The sequence below is a fragment of the Leuresthes tenuis genome, unplaced genomic scaffold (genome assembly GCF_036924035.1).
Source record: "Leuresthes tenuis unplaced genomic scaffold, fLeuTen1.0.hap1 SCAF_5, whole genome shotgun sequence".
NCBI lineage: Eukaryota > Metazoa > Chordata > Actinopteri > Atheriniformes > Atherinopsidae > Leuresthes > Leuresthes tenuis.
This window is the reverse complement of record NW_027325359.1, coordinates 10,327,155-10,348,789: the sequence shown is the minus strand read 5'-3', so window position 1 is coordinate 10,348,789 and position 21,635 is coordinate 10,327,155. Positions and strand designations below refer to the sequence as shown.

Here is a 21,635-nt window from a genome sequence, read left to right as displayed (position 1 = left end):
TGAACTCATCTCTTCACTTCGAATTCTATTAAATGCATTACCCTTTATAGTCCATCATACTCAACTGTCACCGACTTGTTGCAGAGGAAACTATGGTCCTTTTAGGCTTTTGATCTTTCCATTCGATAAAAGGAAAAACTTGAAAGAGCAAAAAAAAAAAAAAAAGAGGCGATTAGTCCAGTGCATCTAGGAATTTAAGGATCTGGAAACTGGGGCTGTATGTGTGTTCTGTGAGGACCTATATGTCTGTACATGAAAGAAGGGGAAAATGATGCATGTGGTAATATTTGGATAATAATCTGATCCAAACTCCTTGAACAATCACTTCATACAATTGTTAGTAACACAATCTTAAAATAACTTGGTGTAGTGAGCATCCTATGAATAGGTAACACATTCATATCAATTAAGAACTACTCTCAAAATACCCAACTAAAAACTCCATCCTGTTATTTTGCTACAAAGCAAACTGAAAAGGCTATTCAGTCAAATCGGTGTGGCCTTTAAAGATAAACGTGAGTCCTCTTCAGTTTCCAAATGAGCAACAGCTGTCACCTGTTGGGTGTAATTGTGTAGGCACAGGTCATGTACATGGCAGAGGGTGAAGCACCGAAGGGAATGAGATCACTGACCAATGCCATATCAAAAGCACAGATACGTCCTTCTTCCCAACCATAGTCCATCACCAAGTTTCATTTCCAAGAATAGGGGCCAAACTGTGCTCTTGTAGGTATGAATAATGGAAGCAGCCTCCAGGACCTCATTTCCAGAGAGTGATCATCACACTAAAGTAAGGCCTAATGATCACACAGATAAAGTGAGAGGCGTGCATGCATGATTAATGCCCTCAGGCCTATCTCCAGAGATACACAGCCTCTGCTGTCGGATCTTCAGGCCGCTCTGAGTGCACAGCAACAGATGCATCAAAGAAAATATGATGCAGCATGAATCACTGGAGTCAGCATACGTTAACATTTGTCACTACTTACCAAGCTGTAACATTAGATATCTAATGTTTAAGATAACAAAAATGAACAGAAATTCATACTAAATGTATGGGACGTGTGCAGATATTTGCTGTAAATATATGACAATTTTATGATAACTGTTGCAGCATGAATGTACACATTCACACTACTTTCAACACCATTATCTTTCATGCTATGTCATGTAAATTCTTGGTGTGCATGCTTTGCTGTTTATCTGCAATGTTTACTGTATGAATTGCTTCACTGATTATCTTTGGTCCATTAGCAAGCTGAATGATCATCACCCCACCCCCCTTAAGTAGTTTATGTGGGTTATATAAATTTCTGCTTGAATTTCTCTGGATGATTTAATCATCCCCACTAGGTGGCACTGTTATAAAAGAAAAAAAAAGTATCACTAGCAAGATGTTTTAGTGACCAACATTGAATTGTTCCACGCACACAAATCAGCTATAACGTTATACAAATAAAACTTTATTATCAAATGAGCATTTCCTAAAGAGTCTGGTACCAGGACCTTAGCTCTAGGCCCCTCTGGCCATTTGGTATGAAGGGGATTGGGTGAGTACTGCTGTTGCCATATGTGAGAAAGTGAGCAGTGTCTCTCACTTTGCCTGTCAGTGATTTTAATGTTTTGGCTGATTCTTCTACACATGTAAGACGACATACCATGAGCTGAACGTGTCAAAGAGATGAGTGTAAGAACTGTCTTTAAAGCAGAAAACGAGTATGCTTCTTCTCAGTGTTGCATCATCAATTTTAAGCCTGAACATCAGGTCACTTACAGTTGCTTTTCTTACTGAGAGTCGGTATGCTTGACTTCTTCTTACCACATTACAGATTAGAGTTTGGGCTCCTGACACATCACTGAGTCAAGCACAGTTTGTAGGGCATGGTTTTTAGTTACATATAAGCGGCATACAGTTTCTGACAGTACACCTTATTTGTCCGTGTAAATGGACCATGCATCCAACCATCCTAACATAAGTCTGCTGGAATCCAGTGATCCCATCGAACTGATCCCACCGCACCAGCTGTGACTCCTGTTACATGAGATGCTGCAGAACTAACAGTAATGACTGTCTGGAAGGCATTTCAGTTCACTCTCTACCAATGACAAAGCTACAAAGAAGTCAGCTCGTGTATCAGTGAGACATGGCTGAAATATTTACATACACCAGTCTGGACACAGATAAACGACCCAAGCATGCTCTACATGTTTTTCTTATCTCATCCTATGCCAGTGACTCACAGGCTGTCATTGCAAAGTACTGAGAGTTGTTAACACAGAAATTATGTGTACTACATTATTACTGTCATGAGAGAGAAGACTCAATATCGTCTCATTCGCTGAGACAGGATAGCAGACTGTCGACCTATATATATATATATATATATATACAGAGCAAAAGCAGTAGTAATTTACATGAACAAAACTGTAAATTATCCAAAGCATCAGTAGCAGGTGAGTAAGTGTGTAGATAAGATTTTGGCTTGCATGACAATTTCCGTTTACAGATATTGCAGATAAGTCCAATCATATTTGGTACTCATACCAACACATCACCAGACACTACCAGGGAGCCTTATCTGCCACCTGATGTGTAATGAATAAAAGACGAATTCCCACTGTTTAATGATCTGTAGTCGGTAATCTAGAATATTTTTTGTGTGAAGAACAGGCAGATTCTCCCACTGTGACATGCGGATATGAACAGCAGCTACAGAGAATGTTTTTCAGATGTGCTCTGGTGTTCATGTAAGGATTGTAAGAGACTTGAAATCACACTTCTGCCACTTTCTCAGATAAAACATCATCACAATTTCAAGCAGACTTCAGTTACTGATAAAGAGTAGACCAATTTCCTCTGCCTTTGTGTCTGTCTCTTAACTCACAACTCGATTAATTTTCAACCACTTCTTAAGTGGTCTGCTTTGCCACAAATGTTGGAGTTGTAATTTTGATGCATGGACAAATAACATGATTTTCATACCAAAATACAAGCTCTTCTGATAAAATCCCCCACTTTTAACCCTCCTGGTCTCCCTTCACAGAAAGCACCTCGCTAACCAACAGTTTATTGCTAGTCTCACAATCCTACCAGTACAGGTTTTAATCCAGACAAATAAAATGCAAGCCACAAAAGAAAAATCTGCCACAAAATCAAAAGCTCTTACCAGTTCGGATAACGTTGCAATCTCAAATCCCATACTTTTCTTTTACTTTCCAAAAATAATGTCTTTCTCTTTAAGTTTTATACAACTTGTGTTTCACCTTGGGAGAACTGTAGTTTACATTAGGAACGTGTGCCATTAATAAAATTGAATACTTTACATTTTCCCTATGAAATAACATCAAAGGGTCTGCCGTAGGATACTGAAGCACAAACAGGCTGCAGATTTCAGCCTGACCCACTTGTTGATTATAATTCCTGTCTCACCATCTGCGTAAACTGGCCTACATCATGCAACTGCCAGCATGTATTTAGTTCAGAGCAAATTATCCAATCTCTTTCAGCCCAGCTGAGCTCAAACAGCATTGTTGTTGAGAGAATAAACAGCAGCTGGGAGACAAAACCTGTAGTCAGCACAGATAGTGCACAGTTTCAATTAGTGCTTACTGATTTTCTGAGAATTGCTAATTGTCAGGAGCCACTGGTATTTCTACTTTAACAAGAACGCTAACTCGTCACACTGTGACAGTGACATGAATATTAATAGCAATAGAAAGGAAGTTGTCAACATTGTCGGGCAGATGTGAAGATACACAAAGTGATTCTATCAACGGAAATGTGGTTCTGTGTTCTTATCCCCGAAAATAGAAGCTCAAATAAAATATCTACGTTCATCTTTTCGGAGTTCATCCGTTGTACTTTATGGCATCACGTGTCATACATATATCTGCAGTGATGATAGATTATGACTATTCTGCAATCATGGACCTGTTGTCTTTTTTACAATGATTTTAGACAGTTTAATCATTTGTACAATAACAACCACGTTTATTCATTTATTAAACAAGTTTTTAATTTACAGTTCATACAAGTATACAGAAAAATATTTGTCTTTAAAACACTAAACAGCTTTTGAGCCAGGATGAAAGTAGAAGAGAATTAAGACATTTGTCTGACCTACAGTGTTTTTCTGTACACCGTCAATACATCACAGTATAGAGAACCTTCACCGCTGCATCAGAACTTCAACTGCTGAATTAGTTTCACGTGCATATGTAAATATCTATACATTGCCTTTTTGTACACGTGAGATAAAAGTTATTGTACGAGGGTAATTTACAGAAATAAAAATCTTATATCACCTCAGTAAACGCATAGCTCTGTACAGTGTGCAGACCTCAGGTAATCATTCTTGAGGTGGCAAACAGTAAACACTTTGTTTGCACAGACATCACTTTTTGTTAAGCGGAGCAACATGTAAACATTTGGTTACCAACACCTTCTACCGTTTTGTCATCCTGAAGTGGTGAACCCTCGCAGTTTGCAATACTTTTGGGCAAAAAACACTGTTGTCAATCCCCACATGTAGCTGGCAAAAAAAAAAAAAAAAAAAAAAAAAGACTGACTCTGTGAATGTCAAACAACAGCTGAAGGACTTTTAAGACTGCAGTTGTGAGGGGAAGTGGTCAACATTCTTGTGCATGTGTGAACATACACATTGAGTTCCTGTCAACAACAGCCTTGTTATATCTATTAAGGCCAGAAAACAGAGGCTTTAATTTAGAAGTGGCGGGAGGTTATCTAACATACAGCAGATGATGAGATGACTTTGTGGGGGAAAAAAAAAACAGCGTTGCCTTGACCTATAAAAGCTGACTGTAGAGCTGTCACTCAAATACATGCAGTAGCTGATCTTTACAGACAACAGCTGCACAGTGTGACTCTAAAAAGGTGCGCAGTCACTGTTTTGCACCCGGAACATGATTGACTGACTGTTTAAATTTTAGTTCAGGAAGTGCTGCTTCTCTTTCTGGTCCTTGGCCTTCTCTTCAGAACGTCCTCCTCTTGGTCACTTTCACAATCTCTCTGTAAAAAAAACAAAAAAACCCCCAAAAACATTTGAAATAAGAAACAGCTGGGATAGCTTAAATAATGTGAGGCTCATGTTTTTAAAGTAATGTCCAAAATTTCAGCATGCACCCCATTATTCCAGTCCAACGCTCAGATAGCTGCTCCTGCATTTATGCTGCTTATTCCAGAGCTCAACATCCACTAACTATCCCTGGCAAGCCTAATACAATCTCCTGACATCCATAGCTACAAGTGCTGTGCATATACTCATTTACTTTCTTACAGAGAGTTGGATGACAGATGAAATGTGCAGTAAATATTCAGCTGCAGCAAGCAGCCAAAGCTCCTAGGTTTGCATAAAGAGTAGAATTAGAGGGGACCAGCTTAGTTATTTCAGTCTAAAAGTAAATAAATGCACCCAACTGCACCTTCAACCTGTTAAAGGATTCCATGGAGTAACGTTTAGGAGTTTTAAGATAAAGTGAAACTGCTTGAGACTCCTGGAAATCACTGTTCCTATCAAATGAACATGGCCAGCCTTTTCACAAATCTGTTTACTGTTTTGAACTTTTTCACCTTTTGGCAAGAATTAGGCCAATTGTGTCACTATGTTTTCAGTCTTTAAGTCAAGCAAAGCTTATTCAGTAGATAAACTTTACAGCTAGCAGCATAGTTTCTGTACTGAAATGAGAGCAGCATCAATCTTAACTTTTAGAGTAAAAGTCCAGATACTAATTTCCTGAACTGCTACCACTGATGTACCCTCGCTGCTAGCAAGAACAGTGTGTACCTACCCCATTCTCTACAGGCGTCTTCTGGCTTTTTTTCATGATCCTTGATAAATGGTTGCACAGAGCCACAATTCTGAATGAGAGCTGTTGAAAGAAAAAGGTCATTCATCACAAAGTCAGCAAAATACAACTTTTTCTTTTCCTTTTTATCTTTTATAACCCTAATTTGCTATAAGGACATCATACTGTGCTTATACTTTACCTTCCAGCGACGTCTGGCGTACTGTCTCCTAAAGTTCTCCAAGTTGACCACTGACAGTCTCTTCACCATGGCCTGTCTGGAATTCAGAGGCTGCAGACACATAATGAAGGATTAAGGGGTGGCACGGAAGAGAAAATATCTTGCATGATGATTCAACCGTTAACACATTATGCCAATGCACTGGTCTAATTGTTTTCAGTACATTCACAATATATATAATAGATAGAAAAAACACACTGAACTTACAAATAACAAAACTTTGGATATTCGATACATTATGAAGGTATAACATTTATTTCAGAGTTAACAGGGACGGAAAGAGTGAGGGCACCGAGATGCTAAAGCAAAAGGAAGTGAGAAGTTTTCTGACACATAAGATCTTATCAAAGGTGATGGTTTTACTGTGAGCTCTAAAGGCTCTAAAGAAAGAAATTAAAAATTCTAGATAAATAAATAGATTCAAGCTTGAATAAAAGTGCACATTTGAATCCATAAAAAAAAAAACCTGGAGAAAAACTGTTTACCAGATAGCTTCACAAATACCACCATAAACAAAGAAAGCAGGAAAAGCAAGAAAAAAACAAAAAAACAAGCCATCAATATACAGTCTACAACACTGAATGGAATGACAAAAAACAGAAAATCAATCAAATAAGGTACAATTTACTAAAGAGAATGCAAGGTTGACATCCCATGTTTATTTTCCCAGATGCCACATTGTATAGCTGCTTCCTCTGAGTTTTTGTGTGCACTACCCTGGTTGGTTGGCAGCCTTCTGCCACTCCTGCTGCTTTACTCATTTCCTGGTTTCTCTATAACCAAAGGCTAAACATGCATTTCCATTGCAAGCTGAAAAAATTGTCTAATGAAATCCGAGATAAAACACATATTTATTATCAATAAAGGTGCTTATAAAACCCAGACCATATGAGTCTATACAATACACACACTACTAAATAAGTTAGAGAGTGTCGCAATTCCCTTATCTTGATAAATCAGCCAAAATAAATAAATGAATTAAATAATTATGATAAAAAAAAAAGTGGGGTTAGTTTTTGTGGGGGGGTCAGATTTTGGCATAATGCTGGCTTATTAACCACCAAATCTTGCATTTAACAGCAGAATTCAGTATTTATCTGTTAGGTCTTTATTTTCTCTCCTTGTTCTTTCTACATCTCTTCCATCCACTTTTTGATTTAGTCAATTCTTAGCCCAACTAAAACCTAAACTACCCGAGTAACAATGGCAGCAAGCAGAGGTAGTGGGAGAGCTTTCCTTGACGCTGTGCTCTTTTTCCGGCATGTGACACAGAGTGATACGCCTTCACATTCATTATACTTGCAAATGAAGAAAATAAAAGAAACAACAAAAAAAAGTGCTTGCTTTTGTCTCTTCTTTGGACCCTGACACATTAAAAGCCTGAAAAGGTATGACTTGTTAAACTCAAAAGCTAATGAGTTTTCTAAATCAGTCAAAAGGCATAAATAAATCTGGATAAAATCATCTTCATGTCAACAATAACCCCAAATATTGTGCCATTTTATGTCCCATTTAAGGAATAAGTTGATAAGAGGCTGGAACCATAGCCTATAAAAACATGTAGCCTAAAATAGAGGTGCTGGGGGGCAGATTATTATTATCAATGATAGTGTTGTCGGTGTTTTGACAGAGTAAGGCTAGGTTGTTTTGACCCAGTTCTATGCTAAGCTAACTGATTCCTGCCATGAGCTCCATGGTAACCATAGAGACAAGAAAACTGAGATTATGATCTCCACCTCAAGTTTGACAAAATTCCTGTTCGAATGTTTACAAAGAATTTCCGTAAAAAGCAATATTGACAATAATTCAGCAGAAAATAGGACTACACAGCTGCGCAGTCAACATTTTTTGTTGCTATAAAGGAATCAACAGGTTGATTTTTAAAAAGCACACTAAGATATTTAAGGTCAGTCAAGGTCAATAAAAGTATGCCTTAACTGGTCTATTCAGACTCTGTGAGAGGCAGTTTGGCTTCAGGGCACAGTTCAGCTCCGTAGGTTTCAGAGCTTGCTTTACCTCTGAACTTAGACAACCACCTCAAACACTGCCATTACTGTCTCCCTCAGAATGTGGGGAGCTAAACACTCCCTGCAACCATTGCAGCTCGGAGTTCAGCTCCTCCCTCAGACCATCGAGCTGACTCTGCCTGTGGTTATATTTCCCTCTGATGTTCTCCAGACTGGCATCTATAACCTTAATGTCCTCCTGCAGCAGCCTCCTGGTGGCCTCCACTTTACGAAACTCGTAGCAGGCCTGAGAGAGCTGTTTTCTCACAGTCTCGCTCTCTTCCTTGTACCAGATCTCCTTGTCATTGTAGACAGAGAGCAGAGCTTCTATGTCACATTGTAGGGTGTGGTTTTCCCCTGCAACCTCTGACAGGCCTGTCTCCATCAAGCTGATGTCCTCCACTACCTGGGCAAAACGCTCAAAGTTAGCATACGTGTTGTTCTGGGGCATGCTGGAGTGCGACTGGATCGTGTACTCCTTCAGACGTTTTGTCTTCAACTGCTCTGTTTTCTTCTCATCCTCCGACGCAGCAGCATCCTCGTCCATGTGGCCACGGGACTTCAGACAGAAGGGTGGAGGGGGACACTGAGTGAGAGGCTGTCTCATTGTAGCATCTTGAAAACACATACAGCTGTGAAAATCCCAGCAGATGTGCCAATGAAGGGATTAGTGTGTGACCCTAGTGCAAAAGCCATGGCTGGTAGGGGCGCCAAAAACACAACAAACATTCTTGAGGAGTGTGTAATGTTTCCTGGCTTCATGCTTGGATCCAAACAGGATGATACTCCACAGCAAAGCACCTTTCACATGCATTTCAGCGGCCGGTTTGAGAGGACTCCTCCGCAACATCACACGTTGTTACATTTCCATGCCATTAAACATATAATTAGTGAGATCTTGCTTTAGTACAATCAAATTTAGACAAAGAGACTTTTTCAGACTGCCTGGGATGTATTAGATTGATTGGGTCCAGGATGGGAAGGGTGAAAACAAATATTCCCATTGGGAGGGCTGTCAAGAAACATACAGCTAATGGGTGTGAACTCTGGGATTTTGAGACTGTGGTCAAATTTCTTAGCACATTTAAAGAGAGATTTTCCTCTCTTGTGAGGAATGACCCTGTTGCACTTTTAACGTTAACTGCCAAATGTGCTTTGTTTTCAATAGGACATGAAGAAGAGGATTATACAAAGCATGCTACAAAACAGCATAAATCAAGTGCATACCTTTATCCACGGGTGATTCAAGGCATCTTGTATGGTCATTCGTTTTCTAAAACGATAAGAGGATGCAGCTGAGCAAATACACCTGAAAGACTCCATCACACACAGAGCATGCTGATCTGTCACACACAAGAATGTGAATCTCTGAGGAATTCAGTCAAACGTAACACTCACAGGGATACTACGTTTCTTGGATGTGCATTTAAATGGAAACACATGTTAGGGACAAAAAGAGCTCTCATGGTACAAATGAAGACAAGTATTACTTTGTCTTAAAGAATTTGTTTATTGTATGAACTCAGTTTACTTAGCTTATTTCATTTAGTGAAATAGAAAAACAACAATACATAAATCCTTTAACTCGACTGACTGTTCATTCTAATTTGTGTGTGTTTGACAGCACATCATGATTTACTTGAAAACAATTCTGGGCTATGTATTGAACTGTGAGGTTTGACCTTTCCACTGTTTTCCCATTCTTTTACCTGGTGTCCTTTTCCAGGAGCTGTCTGATGAAGCTCTTGGCCAACTCGCTGGTATTGCTGAAGAACTCTTCATCAAACTCGTAGTTCATTGCTGAGATATTTCCCAGTGTTTCCTGCTTTGTGTCACCAAGGAAAGGAGATGCGCCACTCAAACTGAAATAACAGCACAAACATTCACATTCGGGCCAAGACCTTTTCTTCCATAATCTCCTTGAATACATTACATGCCCACCCGTGACCATGAACAACACCAACTTACAGTATATAAGTGATGACTCCAATGCTCCTGTGAAAAACAGCAGAGAGTTAATCCAAAGTTATGCCCTGAGCCCTGTTGCATGGAAGTCAGCAGTGTCAGAGACAATTAAAGGCTCTTACCACATGTCTGCCTCCAATCCTAGTGTCTCATAGTTGACTATCTCTGGAGCTGAAAATAGACAGCGCACATTTAACAAACATCACAAACATCCACGGGCCAAACAAGTCCTTAGAATGTTGAGAAAATGACTTACCGACAAACTCAGGCGTGCCAAAAATGTTTTTAAAATCTGCTCCAGCTTCTATTTTGTGTGCCAGTCCAAAGTCTATGATTTTAATGCGGGGTAGAAGAACATTCCTGTCCAGCAGCATAATATTTTCAGGCTGCAGATCCAAAAAAACAGAGCAGAGAATTAAATTGTCAGCAAATGTCTGCAACTACCAAGAGAAGATAATACACAAACTACTAGTTAAATCATGTTACCTGATAAAGATGCCTTTTGTGCATGCGTTAAAGAAAAATAGTGATCCTTGTTAGTGAACAATATTGAATGGAAAGAAATAAAATTTCCTTGCTAGTAAACCTGTAAGCTAAATATGGTGCTTCTATATACTGTTTACTGTAGTGAAACACAAAGTCTGGAGATATTTTTGGCAAAGCCTCAAAATCACACTCTTAATTCAACTTAAATGCTCAAAGAGAAAACACGAGCCTCCAGTTCTGCGTTGCTGTCTGGGACCGATGCTCCCTCTTTGCACATTGGTGTCTTATCAACTTCAACCTTGTATTCTGCCTCTGTATTTAGACACCAGATACCAAGGAGTTACAAAGTCCATCATCAGTCCCACCCTGAACCAGCATTTTAAAAAGGGCACTGATATCCTTCCATCTACCTCTTAACGGAAAAAGGACAAGCATAAATCAGCTTCCTTTGCTTAAGTGGTTAAGTGTGTTGTTTTTTTAAAGACATCCAGAAGTTCAGAATTAACAGTGTTGCTCTATATTTCTATGAATCATAGTCACATGTCACATAACAACTGCACTTATAGAAAGTTTCATAATTTCCCCACTTCCCTCCTGATTACACAGAACATATTAAGCACTTATTAGTACACAGATCTGTCATTGTACAGTGAAGGTCATTGCCTGAAGCGGGTCTTAACTGAGCCTTTTGCTGAGTGGTCTTTGTCGCTAATTGCCGAACAAAACCCATTAAGAGCGAGGGGGAGCTGTAGAAAAACAGAGCAGCCACTTTCAGTGAGCAGCGTGGGCGACACTGCACTAAAAGAGAAGAGATAACCTTGTAGTGTCGTATCTGAGAGTCTGGATGTTTGCCACAGAAAACAGGAAGGACATGGGAATCAGAGCAGAGAAAGCCTACCAACACAAACACCAGACACCTGTTGTATGTTTCAGATGAAGTTTTTTTTCAAAAATATATAATAAAATGATAAGATCTCGTTGAAATAAAAGATTAAATCTCAAAGCTAGTGTACTGTATATTTAAACACATATGGTGTACCTTTAGATCAAAGTGTGCAATACTCTTGGAGTGGAGGTACTGGACCCCATCTAGGATCTGTTTGATGAACTGAGTGGCCTCCTCCTCACTGAGAGACTCTTTCTGAGCCAAGAAATCGAACAGCTCCCCTCCGGAGACCCTGCAAACACACACATACACACATAGAGTCAGTCACTGTGGGGTCAGATAATCTGGGTCAAGGCCTAGACACATCTTTATCTCAAGTGTGCTCTCAGGAGCTGGATGCACAAGTCCTGGATGCCTTAGATATGTTTGTTTTTGGTAACAGCCCAGGTCTGTTTTGCATCTTTTTTGTCCTACTTATGAATCACTGGTATTCTCCATAAACCCAACAGAAAGTGGTATTTTAAGTCTTTTAATGAGCTTCTGAGGTAGAATATTATTGTTGCATGAACAGAAAGCCGTTCAGATTGAACGAAGGACAAAGAGTCATTTTGCATTTAATGGACACATTCAGTCTGTCTGTCAGTTCACCATTACTTTAATTGGACTGAGTTTCATTTGTCCTTATTGTAGTTTCCATTTTCCCAGGCCCTCAGTGGATCTAATGGGGGCCCTCTGAGGCATTAGCATTGTTTACTGTGTGAGAAACACATGGTCATATCTGACATACACAGTCCCTTGCAGCAAAGTTGGTTTTTTTAAGCAAAAAAGAGACTTCACCACCATTTTTGGATAACAAACAAACAAATAAAATACACTGTGGTGTGCAGGTTCTAATCACTTGACTCTATATGAAATACAAAAATACATTTTCCCAGCTGTGTTGATGTTTTCAAAGGTAACACTGACATAACGCAGCAGACCCGATCAAACTGCCTTTGTCTAGCTGTACGAACAGAGTTTTATGATGTATTGCTATATGGTGCAGTTACTCACAGTTCAAGGATAAGCACCACATCTGTGCGGTTCTCATACACATCGTGCAGCGCTACAATGTTGGCATGCTGGATCTGCTGCAGGATGTCCACCTCCCTCTCAATCTCCTCTCTTCTCACGCCCCGTCTGCTGGCCCGACTCTGCCGCTTCTTGATGAACTTGGCTGCATATTCGACACCTGTGCTCTTCTCTTTACAGCGCTTGACAACTGCAAACTGCCCACTGCAGACGCAAAAGAAGAAAAGAAAACAAAAAAAACACTGGCATTAATCACGTAATACTAGTATCCATGTTTATTGTTTAACGTTTTTAAATGGAACTGAATCCTCTCTTTTTAAAAGATAGGGCAGCACAGGTACCATTTTGAAACAACAGGATATGACCAGACAGATAGACATCGGAGAGGAAGCCATGTGTCAAGAATGTCTGAAATATTGGAGTATAGTCCATCACTTCCTGTTTCCCGGCGAGACAGAGAACAATCACACAGGCCGATATGTGTGGACAGAGCCTCTGTCCTCCCACTCCATCTAACTTCCTGCCAATTTTCTACCCATCCTCAAGTGTTCAGTCCACTGAAAGAATCCCAAAAACCCAGATGATTTCACAACAGGGGTGTGGCTTTCAGACTCTTTATAACTGGATCATTGTGTTCTTGTTTTGATGATGGATATTTGTTCTTGACATCAAATGGATGAGCTTAATACTGACTGCTCTGCTTCACTCAGATAAACACCTGCCTTTGTTGTCACCGTCACCTCAGATAAGTTATTTCAGTCATAATCTTTCAACTGACTGAGTGAATAATAAGTGTGAGAACATTTTCCGCTACTGAAACCCAGCTGACAAGATGTAGGAAGTATCTGTATCTTTGTTATCGGAGAAGCACTTCCACAGATCCACAGACTTAACTAAGCCTTCTGCCACTCCTGCTGCTTTACTCATTTCCTGCTGCTGTTGGCTGACCTGCCCACCCTACACATTCAGACTGGAAAAACCCCTTCTGGGTCCTATGATTGGGGCTTTGGTCGTTGTAAGCTCACATTACAGGATGAAATCCTGTGCACTTTGAAAAAGAAATTTACTCAGGATCAGTCTATATTTTCTGCATCCATCTTTCCCTCTGACTTGTCTGACAGCCTGACTGAGGGGATGGTAAAAACTAGATATGGCTGAGTGATAGGTTTCCTCCAGACTAATTGGTAATTGTAATTGAAAAGTTCTGTCTTTGTTACTCAGATCAGAGATTCGCTGATCTCGTAAACTCAGTTGGAAACCAATCGGCTGCAACATGCCTTTAGTGACTTTATGTCTTGCTTCTCTGCTATAAAGCCCGATTGGTAGAGTACTGTACTGATAGTTGTCCTAATGTTTTCCCATCTCTAAAGCTCAACTGTGTATCTTATTTATAGTGACAGGTGTGTAGAGCTTTACTTTGAGCTACATTCACCAATTCACTTACAGTCTTAGAGACATTTCTTTCAGGTTTTTAATACACATATCAGAAAACACAGTCTTGTGCCACTGATACATCTTGATAAATAGTAAAACATTATTATTATTAAATTAATTATTCTATGAAATTATCGAACCAGTGTGAAAGAACTCACAAACAGGGGAAACAGACAGTATCTGGCAGTCTTTTCATCCACTTTGGAAATAACTGTCCCTACAGAAATTCCAGTGTGGGAAGATTTTCTGGGAAGAAGGAGTGGAGAAAAGTTACAGAAGGAAACATAAACATGGTGCTTACACTTCTACTTTGAGAGTGTCCTCAAATAGAGATAACACCAGAACACCACTAAACAAATAAAGACACAATGATCAATTCTGTAGTCTGAAGCTGCTAATGATGGTTTAACCTTTCTTTAACCACATCAGTGTTGGAGAGTCGAGTTAGTTTTTCTTTTTTTTAAAGACACACCCTATTCTTTGCTTACTTAGCATCACAACAGCGTCAACTCATCCCAACTGAACCTCCTAATAAATGCAGTAGTATGAAAAGAAAGCACACCACTTTTCATTTCTAAGATCTTATGGTTCAGCACATTATAAAAAAAGAAAAATTCTGGTCCTTACTGGGTCATAAGATCAGCTAAATACAAGCCTGGATAAACAAAACATGGCAGTGCCAATTTCGACTCAACAAAATTCGATCCAAAACACAGAAGCATTATGCAAAAAAGACTGCATTCCTACAGATGCTATAGGAATAAAGAGGGTCATTAGCAGCCAGGTACTGCTAATAAGATTGATTAATTGATCATCAGCAGGTGTGAGCGCCTCTACAAAAGCAGACATCACAGCAGTTTACTGGTCTGGAGCATTGAGGTGTGTGTTGACACAATGCTAAGAAGGAATCTTCCCATCACGTGATTGTTGCGTCCCATCAATCCGGGAAGGGTTATCAGGCCATTTCCAAGCAAATTGGTTGAATTATTCAAGAGTGGAAAACTTTCTAGACACTTCAAGGTCATCCCAGGACTGGATGCACCAGCAAGTTCACCCCAAGATAAGACTGTTTAATGATAAGAGAAACTTAAAACGTCCTTCAAAACAACTACGGCTGGTTTAGAAAGGTTGCAGGAGAAAGCTTCTTCTCTCTATAAAGAACAAGGCAGCGCAGCTTATGTTTCCAAACTGGCACCTGAGGAAACTGCAAGACTTCACAAATGATGATCTTTGGATAGACAAGACCAAAGTTGTCTCGTCAGATGTTTGGTAATGTACAGCACTATGTTTGGTGAAAACCAAACACAGCACATCAGTACCTCATCCCAACTGTCCAACACAGTGGTTTGATGATATGGGCTTATTTTGCTAAGTTCCATATTAACTCCTCTGTATATCAAAGTACTCTAGGGTCAAATGTGAGGTCATCTGTTTGGCAGCAAAGGCTTGGTTGAAACACTTTGCCATGAAGCAGGACAATGATCCCAACAACATCAGCAAACCTACAACAGAATGTCTGAAAAAGAAAAGAATCAAGGTGTGGCAATGAGCCAGTCAAAGGCCAGTCCTCAATGGGACCTCGAGAGACCTGCGCAGAAATGAATGCCCCCGTAAACCTCACTGGACTGAAATAACGTTGTAAGAAAAAGCACGACCAACTGATGTGAGGAAATGATATTATCACACAGGAAATGTTCACCTCAATTTTTTGCTGTGGATCCACAAGCTGTTAAATCATAGGATGTATTTAGTTTTTCTCACACTGCTTTTGCACTTTTGCTTAGTTTTTGTTTAATTGATAATAATACAGTACAACATGTCATGACGTACTGTATTATTATCAATTCATCTGAGGTTGACTTAGTAAAGACCAGTTAACTTGCTATGTCTTAACATTTGAAACTTTAGAATTGAAAGAGGGGCGGCTCCAAATTTCTGTATGCCTAGTCCAAAAGCCAAAAGTTAACAATTAATCCGAATCACTTAAACACAGAAGAATAGTTTTTAAGTTACGATACAATAGCAATCCAAAAAATGACAACCTCAAAAGCTTCACAGAGGAGAAGTGTACCACGTTGTGTTGGACTACACAGGAATTAAAGGCTGATTCACCTGTGTGTCACCTAAAAAGAAACGCATTTGAACAATCGATTGCCACATTACAGCTTCAGCAAAGAAATTTGTAGTTATTATGATCGTTTAATCCCTGTGCGAACATGCCCCAGGAGAGAGAGCAGGAGAGAAGAGCAGAGAGTGTGGAGCCATTAGTTGTAACAATGTCCCATAAAGAGACATGCCATATAGGAAAAACAAAAACAGGGCCAGTGGAGAGATAAAGCGTGGAATCTCAAATGCTCCCTGTGTGTGATCTATTCACAGAGTATCTCCACCCCCGGGTCCTCTCCAAAAGGCCGACTGTGTTAGATATGAGTATGATAATGTGTGAACTGAGGAGGAGGGTACATCACTCAGTAAATTCTACTTACAAAAACAGGCATCACTTACCCCCAAGGGGAGGAACTGTCACATGGCAGGAGCAGCGACAGCGCCCTTGATTCTCCTGCTAAGCAACAGTGAACTGAAAAACAGCTTGGGGGAATAGTCGTAGCCAAAATGCGAGAAAGTGCTCAAGGCACGTGTCAGTATAGAGGCTTTACGGCAGTGTTGTAACGTTGAGTAGAATAACAGAGGAGAGAGCGGTGATGCTGGGAGTGGTATTCCATAAGGGGCCAGGCGTGCCGTCTGTCTTAGTTCTTAAGCCGGCCGGTGGGGCTGAAAGTACCATCTCTCTGCAGAGTTTCCACTTCGAACAGCTGAAGGTCATTATCCACAGCCAAGGTTAGAGGAATTCTCGGACATGTGGCGCCAACCCAATATTCAAATACATTTTTCAACTGAGCAATCTCCGGGGCGGCATGACAAAGACAGCTAGATTCATAATTGACCAAGCCCTAACCCAAATATCTCCATATTCTGCTCGTACAGTGTGAGGCTGAGCAGGGGAGGCAGCTCAGACTTGAAAAATATGACTCATCATTGCAGAAGATAAAACATCTGTTGTGCTTAAAAACCTAAGAACACACAATTTGTCAGTCGCTTTATCTGGTGCAGTGGTTGTGCACTGACAGTATTTGGGCGACCTCTGTCAAATGGGAACTTTAGGAATGTTCTAAAAGGTCAACGCGGATATCCCTTCCATAGTTTTTTACTTGCTCAACAGCATAAACGGCTGCATCCCTGAGCTGAGCACACACATTCTTATACTCCTCTTTATACATGCATACCTACCTTCTCTGCTATAGATACACAGGGGACAGTAAATCCCTTTGAAGAAATTCTTTGCTACTGTGTTCCTAAGGGACACCGGTCGAGTGTCAGCCCTTTTCAAGACATTTAGTGTGAGAATACTGCAGCTTAAAGTGTGTCTCACTGCCTTCTGTGTGTCTTTTCTGACATGAAAGACTGGAATGTTTTTTCCAATGAGTTTCCTGCTGTGGGACTTTGTCTTGTATTTCTACAAAAAGATTACAGCACATAGATGCCAACACTTTGCATATAAGCTCTGCTGAAAGGTGACTTTTAAAATGCCTCTGCATTCAGTCATATATATATAGACATATGATAATAAGAGCCATCCTAACAGCTCTGTAAAATTGACACTTGTGGTTTTGGTTTAATATCAACAAGCTCAGATGTGTTCAAAATGACAAATCTAACTTGTCAGCAAGTGTTAGGTTTACTATCTTGCTAATGTGTAATTGTCACTTTCACAATCAAAGCAAAGGAAATATTAGTCAGACCAAATGATGGTGCAACATGAAATCACTCGGGATAACTTCAGGGATTACAATTCATTCTGAGGTGGACACAAATCACTGCACCAAACATCACAAGAAAGACTTAATGTCTGGTGTCTGAGGAAGCGTAAACGGTCATTCATGCCCAACGTCATATGCCCATCACTCAAGTAATGGGAACGATACAAACAGGTGACAAAAAAAGGTAAAAAGCTGAATCCTTTACTGTTACAGTGAGGGTATCTGGTGTCTCTGTTACGTGGTGAGGGTAATTTTCCTGACACGACTGTGTTCTTATGGTCCCTTTAGTGTGAATGATCATTATCCTGTAATGAAATATCTCCCTCAGTGGTCTCATCCATAGGCTACACAGGAGCAGGGTTGGGAATCGTTCTTCTTATTGACTGTTTTGATTCCAAAAATTCTTAAAAAAAAGAGGTCCAGTCTTATACAGGCCGTGAGAGATGTAACTGTCTTCCTGGACCTGTCTATGGCTTTGGTTAGGAACCGATACAAAAAAAAAAGAAAATTGTGCAACTGAAATTTTTTTCCATCAATTTGTATTTGGAATTTAGTTTAAATTCCCAACCCTTTGGGCGGGTCACTGATAGTTTTATTGAGGTAGAAAAGGATGTGAATCACATGCTATGACCGTAAAAGTTAAACAACATTGGCACAACGTGTTTAACCCTCCACCAGCGCTTCAGAGACTTACAGAATCAATGCTAAACTGTGTTGAAGCTGCTCTAGCATCATGTGGTGGGTCAACACTTTACTATTATTTATTGCCTTATGGGGATTTCCCTTAAAATTGTCACACATCCTTGTTTCAGTCGAGATCAACGTGTAGGGTTGAATAAAAGAAAACCTGACATATCTATGTGTAGAGCAATGACCACAGCCTGTAAAATCATGTAAAAAAAAAAAACCTGCAAAGGAGTAGTGCAACTGTCCCATCCACAATGACATCAATTCAGATTCCAAAACCGGGAGGAAGTTTATATCTTTTATCTTTGTCCAGACACCTCCTCTTTGCATGGCAATAGCTGGCAAAGATGACATCATTTCATTAACTGTTTGACAGGTTTAGTTTTCTGGTGCCAAGACCAAACAAAGGCAAGAATTGATTTGTCATTGGCAGTGTTTAGTTGACCTGCACACAGATCCTTTTTCTTACTCTTGTTTTGATGTTCACTTGCATAATAGCACACCACACTGACCAGTCTCAAGTGAGAGCTACCGGCAGCTGCGAGCTTGATTTATGACACTTCCTCTTGTATGTCATCATATGTGTCTTCAGTCATAGGCCAGGAGAGGTACAGTTGTCAGTAAACGTCTCATATCTCAAGCTAAGTGTAGCTTCACAGGTACCTTTCCCCCAAACTATGCATCATTAACGGAAAGAACCGCTGTGTGACATTAAAACTTGTCAACAGGAGGGTAGAATGATGAATTAACTTCCCCCTAAGATATGGCTCAACACTTCCACAGAGCTCAGAACATTTCAAACATGCAACACAGATCAATGTCTACTCCCTTGATCAAATTTCCCCGCCCTCTAACAGTTGACTAACAGTTCCAATGTGGTGCGTAGTGGAGATCTCTGAACCAATAACTGTGGGCAGGGCGAGAAGCATTCTCTCAGGTTCACTAGAAAGCTGTCACATTATGACATCTGCAGGCAAAACAAACCTCTGTGGAATTGGTGATAAAACGGTGACGCGTTTAGTGTCTGAAAACATCTGCGGCTTTTCACCACGGCTTAAAAGTTTCAGATACTCACAGAGGAACCACTCAACATATGGGAAAGTTACCAAACTCCAAAAAAGAGACACTATCGGTGTTTAAACTAAAAACTTAAAACATTTTCATGTCAGCATATTTAAATAAGACGTTTTTTAAGGGCTTTTTTTTTTAAACAAAACTTTTTAGCAAGGTTTTATTGAAGGAAAAAAAAAATCCACTTAATGAAACATTAATATGTTCAAAGAAATTTCCTAAGTTTTTTTATTGTTTTATTAGCTCTGGAAAATTCCCCCAATGTCATAAAACCATAAATTGGTGTTGAGATGTAATTAAAAAGAGGATAAAGTCAATATTAATATTGCTCTTTATAAAATATATATTAGGTTTTGTATTCGGTAATGAACGTCGATTTGACTTAGCATCCCAGAGGTCTTTCACATGACAGAAAGTTATCCATAAAATATGAGTATCCGTTGAATTAACTACTCAGAAATAATTATTTGAGACACATCAGAAAAGTTTTCCAACAATCATTCAAGTCCATGTTTATCCTAAGAATATTTTTCTTCCCAGATGCATTCGGATATTTTGTGACTAAAATATGCAGAATCTTGATAAAATAATAAAGATTTTGTTAGTAATTCTTCCTCTTCTGGTCTATCGTTGCAACTGGAGCGGCCGTAACAAACAAGTTAAGGAATAAAAGGCCAATAGCGTATACTTGGATTAATGGTGACAGGGTTAAAGGTCAGATGCTTTCCTTTTACACCTTCTCTATCTGTTGTTGAAATACCAAAGTTGTCCAGTACAAAATGGATGCTTTGCTTCCTCAGTCCATATTGTTCTCTGTAAACTTCCTTAAACTTATTTCCGCAAGAGACACAGTTTCCTTGATGTCTGCTCTGTACAGACTTGACTGACTTCACTCAACCTGAACACACAGGTCGGTCCATGACCCAAACTGTCTTGAAGGTCTTGAAAAAGCTGGAAACAAAATTAAAATTTCACTCCTGGACTGGCAAATCTTTTCCCAAACACTGTGCGTTTTTTTAAAGAGTGTGTTTGCTTTTGAGAGGTTATCTCTTGCAGTAAACCTCAACCTACTTTCATGCAGTGACACTCCCCAGTTCAAGCTTAAACAGGCCAGCTGCTTTCATACCTTAATACACTGGAGGACCACTGCCTCATGCGGCCTACAAAAAGCTGAATCACACTCTGACTCACTCTCAAAGACTTCCTCTGCACATGCTTCATGAAAACAGCTTTGAAGATTTCTCACCTTCCCAGCTCTTCTCCAATTTCATAGAAATCATCCACATTCTGTTGCTTGAATACCGCCATGCCTGGTGTCCTCATTGATGTAGCTGTTCCTTTGACATGTGCCACTGAAGTCTGCTGATTTTGTCTCTCCAGGGGTTGTCTTCTCCTCAGGTCCAACCCTGCTGACACAAAGACGTCTTCCTGTTGGTTTCTGACTGGAGGTTTGAAAGTTTTTACCACATGTTCCAGCTTGTTGAATCGCAATCCATCACTAAGCTGCACCTACTTTCACCTCACTGTTGAGAAACCTCAGCTCTACTCAACTCTTTTACCAGTCTTACGAATTATCAACTCATACGACTGTGTCGAGCTGGGCAGCGTAACAGGGTTCTTGTGATTATAGCAGGATTACAGCTGAAAAGAAAAGAGCATTTCTAGGTAAGTAGGCCACGGCCTCTTGTGAAATGCTTTCCCTGTCAGAAAAGCAGACACTGGCAGCAACACTGGCTTTGTAAATATTTGAGCATTACCACACTGGATACAAATTTAAAGATCAAGTGGTAAAGAACTGTGCAGTATCGATGTGAACGCATTTGTGCTTCCAAAATTAAAAAAAGAAAAAAGATAAATTTAGAAAAAGTGGCCACAAGCTGAAATACCACAAACTTCCTTTCAAATTTCATGAGTTTCACACGAGAGACTCCACCAGCTGCCAGGTGCCGAGCTCAAATACTTCATGTCTTACCTTCAGTCAGATGGAGAGAGGATGATAAACTTGCATTGGATTGGATCCCACGTCTCCTACAGCTGGTGTGGTCTTCCTATAGCTGCTGTAGCAGAGTCAGATATCTGCTCCTTTGGTGTCTCTGTTGTTCTCTGTCATCAACCCGGAGGAACCATCAGGTTTTTGTGTCTGCAGAAGTCCCTCCCCCTGATGG

The 21,635-nt window shown here is 40.0% G+C and overlaps 2 protein-coding genes across 5 annotated transcripts; both read right to left on the bottom strand.

Annotated features, from left to right (window-relative positions):
* Positions 1–3,985: 3,985 nt before the first annotated feature.
* Positions 3,986–21,612, bottom strand: dapk2b (death-associated protein kinase 2b). Of its 4 annotated transcripts, none has more exons than XM_072385893.1 (12): positions 21,443–21,612; positions 20,717–21,111; positions 12,443–12,664; positions 11,543–11,681; positions 10,274–10,403; positions 10,140–10,188; positions 10,021–10,047; positions 9,762–9,914; positions 9,280–9,325; positions 6,008–6,097; positions 5,809–5,889; positions 3,986–5,029 (listed from the first exon to the last, which is right to left on the bottom strand). In XM_072385893.1, exons 2-12 carry the CDS (start codon positions 20,791–20,793, stop codon positions 4,952–4,954), a joined length of 1,092 nt encoding a protein of 363 aa, XP_072241994.1. In that variant the 5' UTR covers positions 20,794–21,111; positions 21,443–21,612; the 3' UTR covers positions 3,986–4,951. The 4 variants fall into 4 exon arrangements, with proteins under 4 accessions (XP_072241994.1, XP_072241995.1, XP_072241997.1 ...); XM_072385894.1 differs by having other exon boundaries at positions 20,717–20,908; XM_072385896.1 differs by having other exon boundaries at positions 20,717–20,879.
* Positions 6,281–9,267, bottom strand: LOC140307134 (death-associated protein kinase 3-like). Its single transcript, XM_072385897.1, has one exon. The coding sequence runs from the start codon at positions 8,678–8,680 to the stop codon at positions 8,084–8,086; it is 597 nt and encodes a 198-aa protein (XP_072241998.1). The 5' UTR covers positions 8,681–9,267; the 3' UTR covers positions 6,281–8,083.
* Positions 21,613–21,635: the final 23 nt, after the last annotated feature.

Coding starts and splice junctions, on each gene's coding strand:
- dapk2b (XM_072385893.1), bottom strand. CDS start 20,793: ATGAGGACACCAGGCATGGCGGTATTCAAGCAACAGAATGTGGATGAT. Junction 10,189..10,273: donor TGGCACGCCTGAGTTTGTCG/GTAAGTCATTTT, acceptor GTCTATTTTCAG/CTCCAGAGATAGTCAACTAT. Junction 5,890..6,007: donor ACGCCAGACGTCGCTGGAAG/GTAAAGTATAAG, acceptor TTCTTTCAACAG/CTCTCATTCAGAATTGTGGC.
- LOC140307134 (XM_072385897.1), bottom strand. CDS start 8,680: ATGTGTTTTCAAGATGCTACAATGAGACAGCCTCTCACTCAGTGTCCC.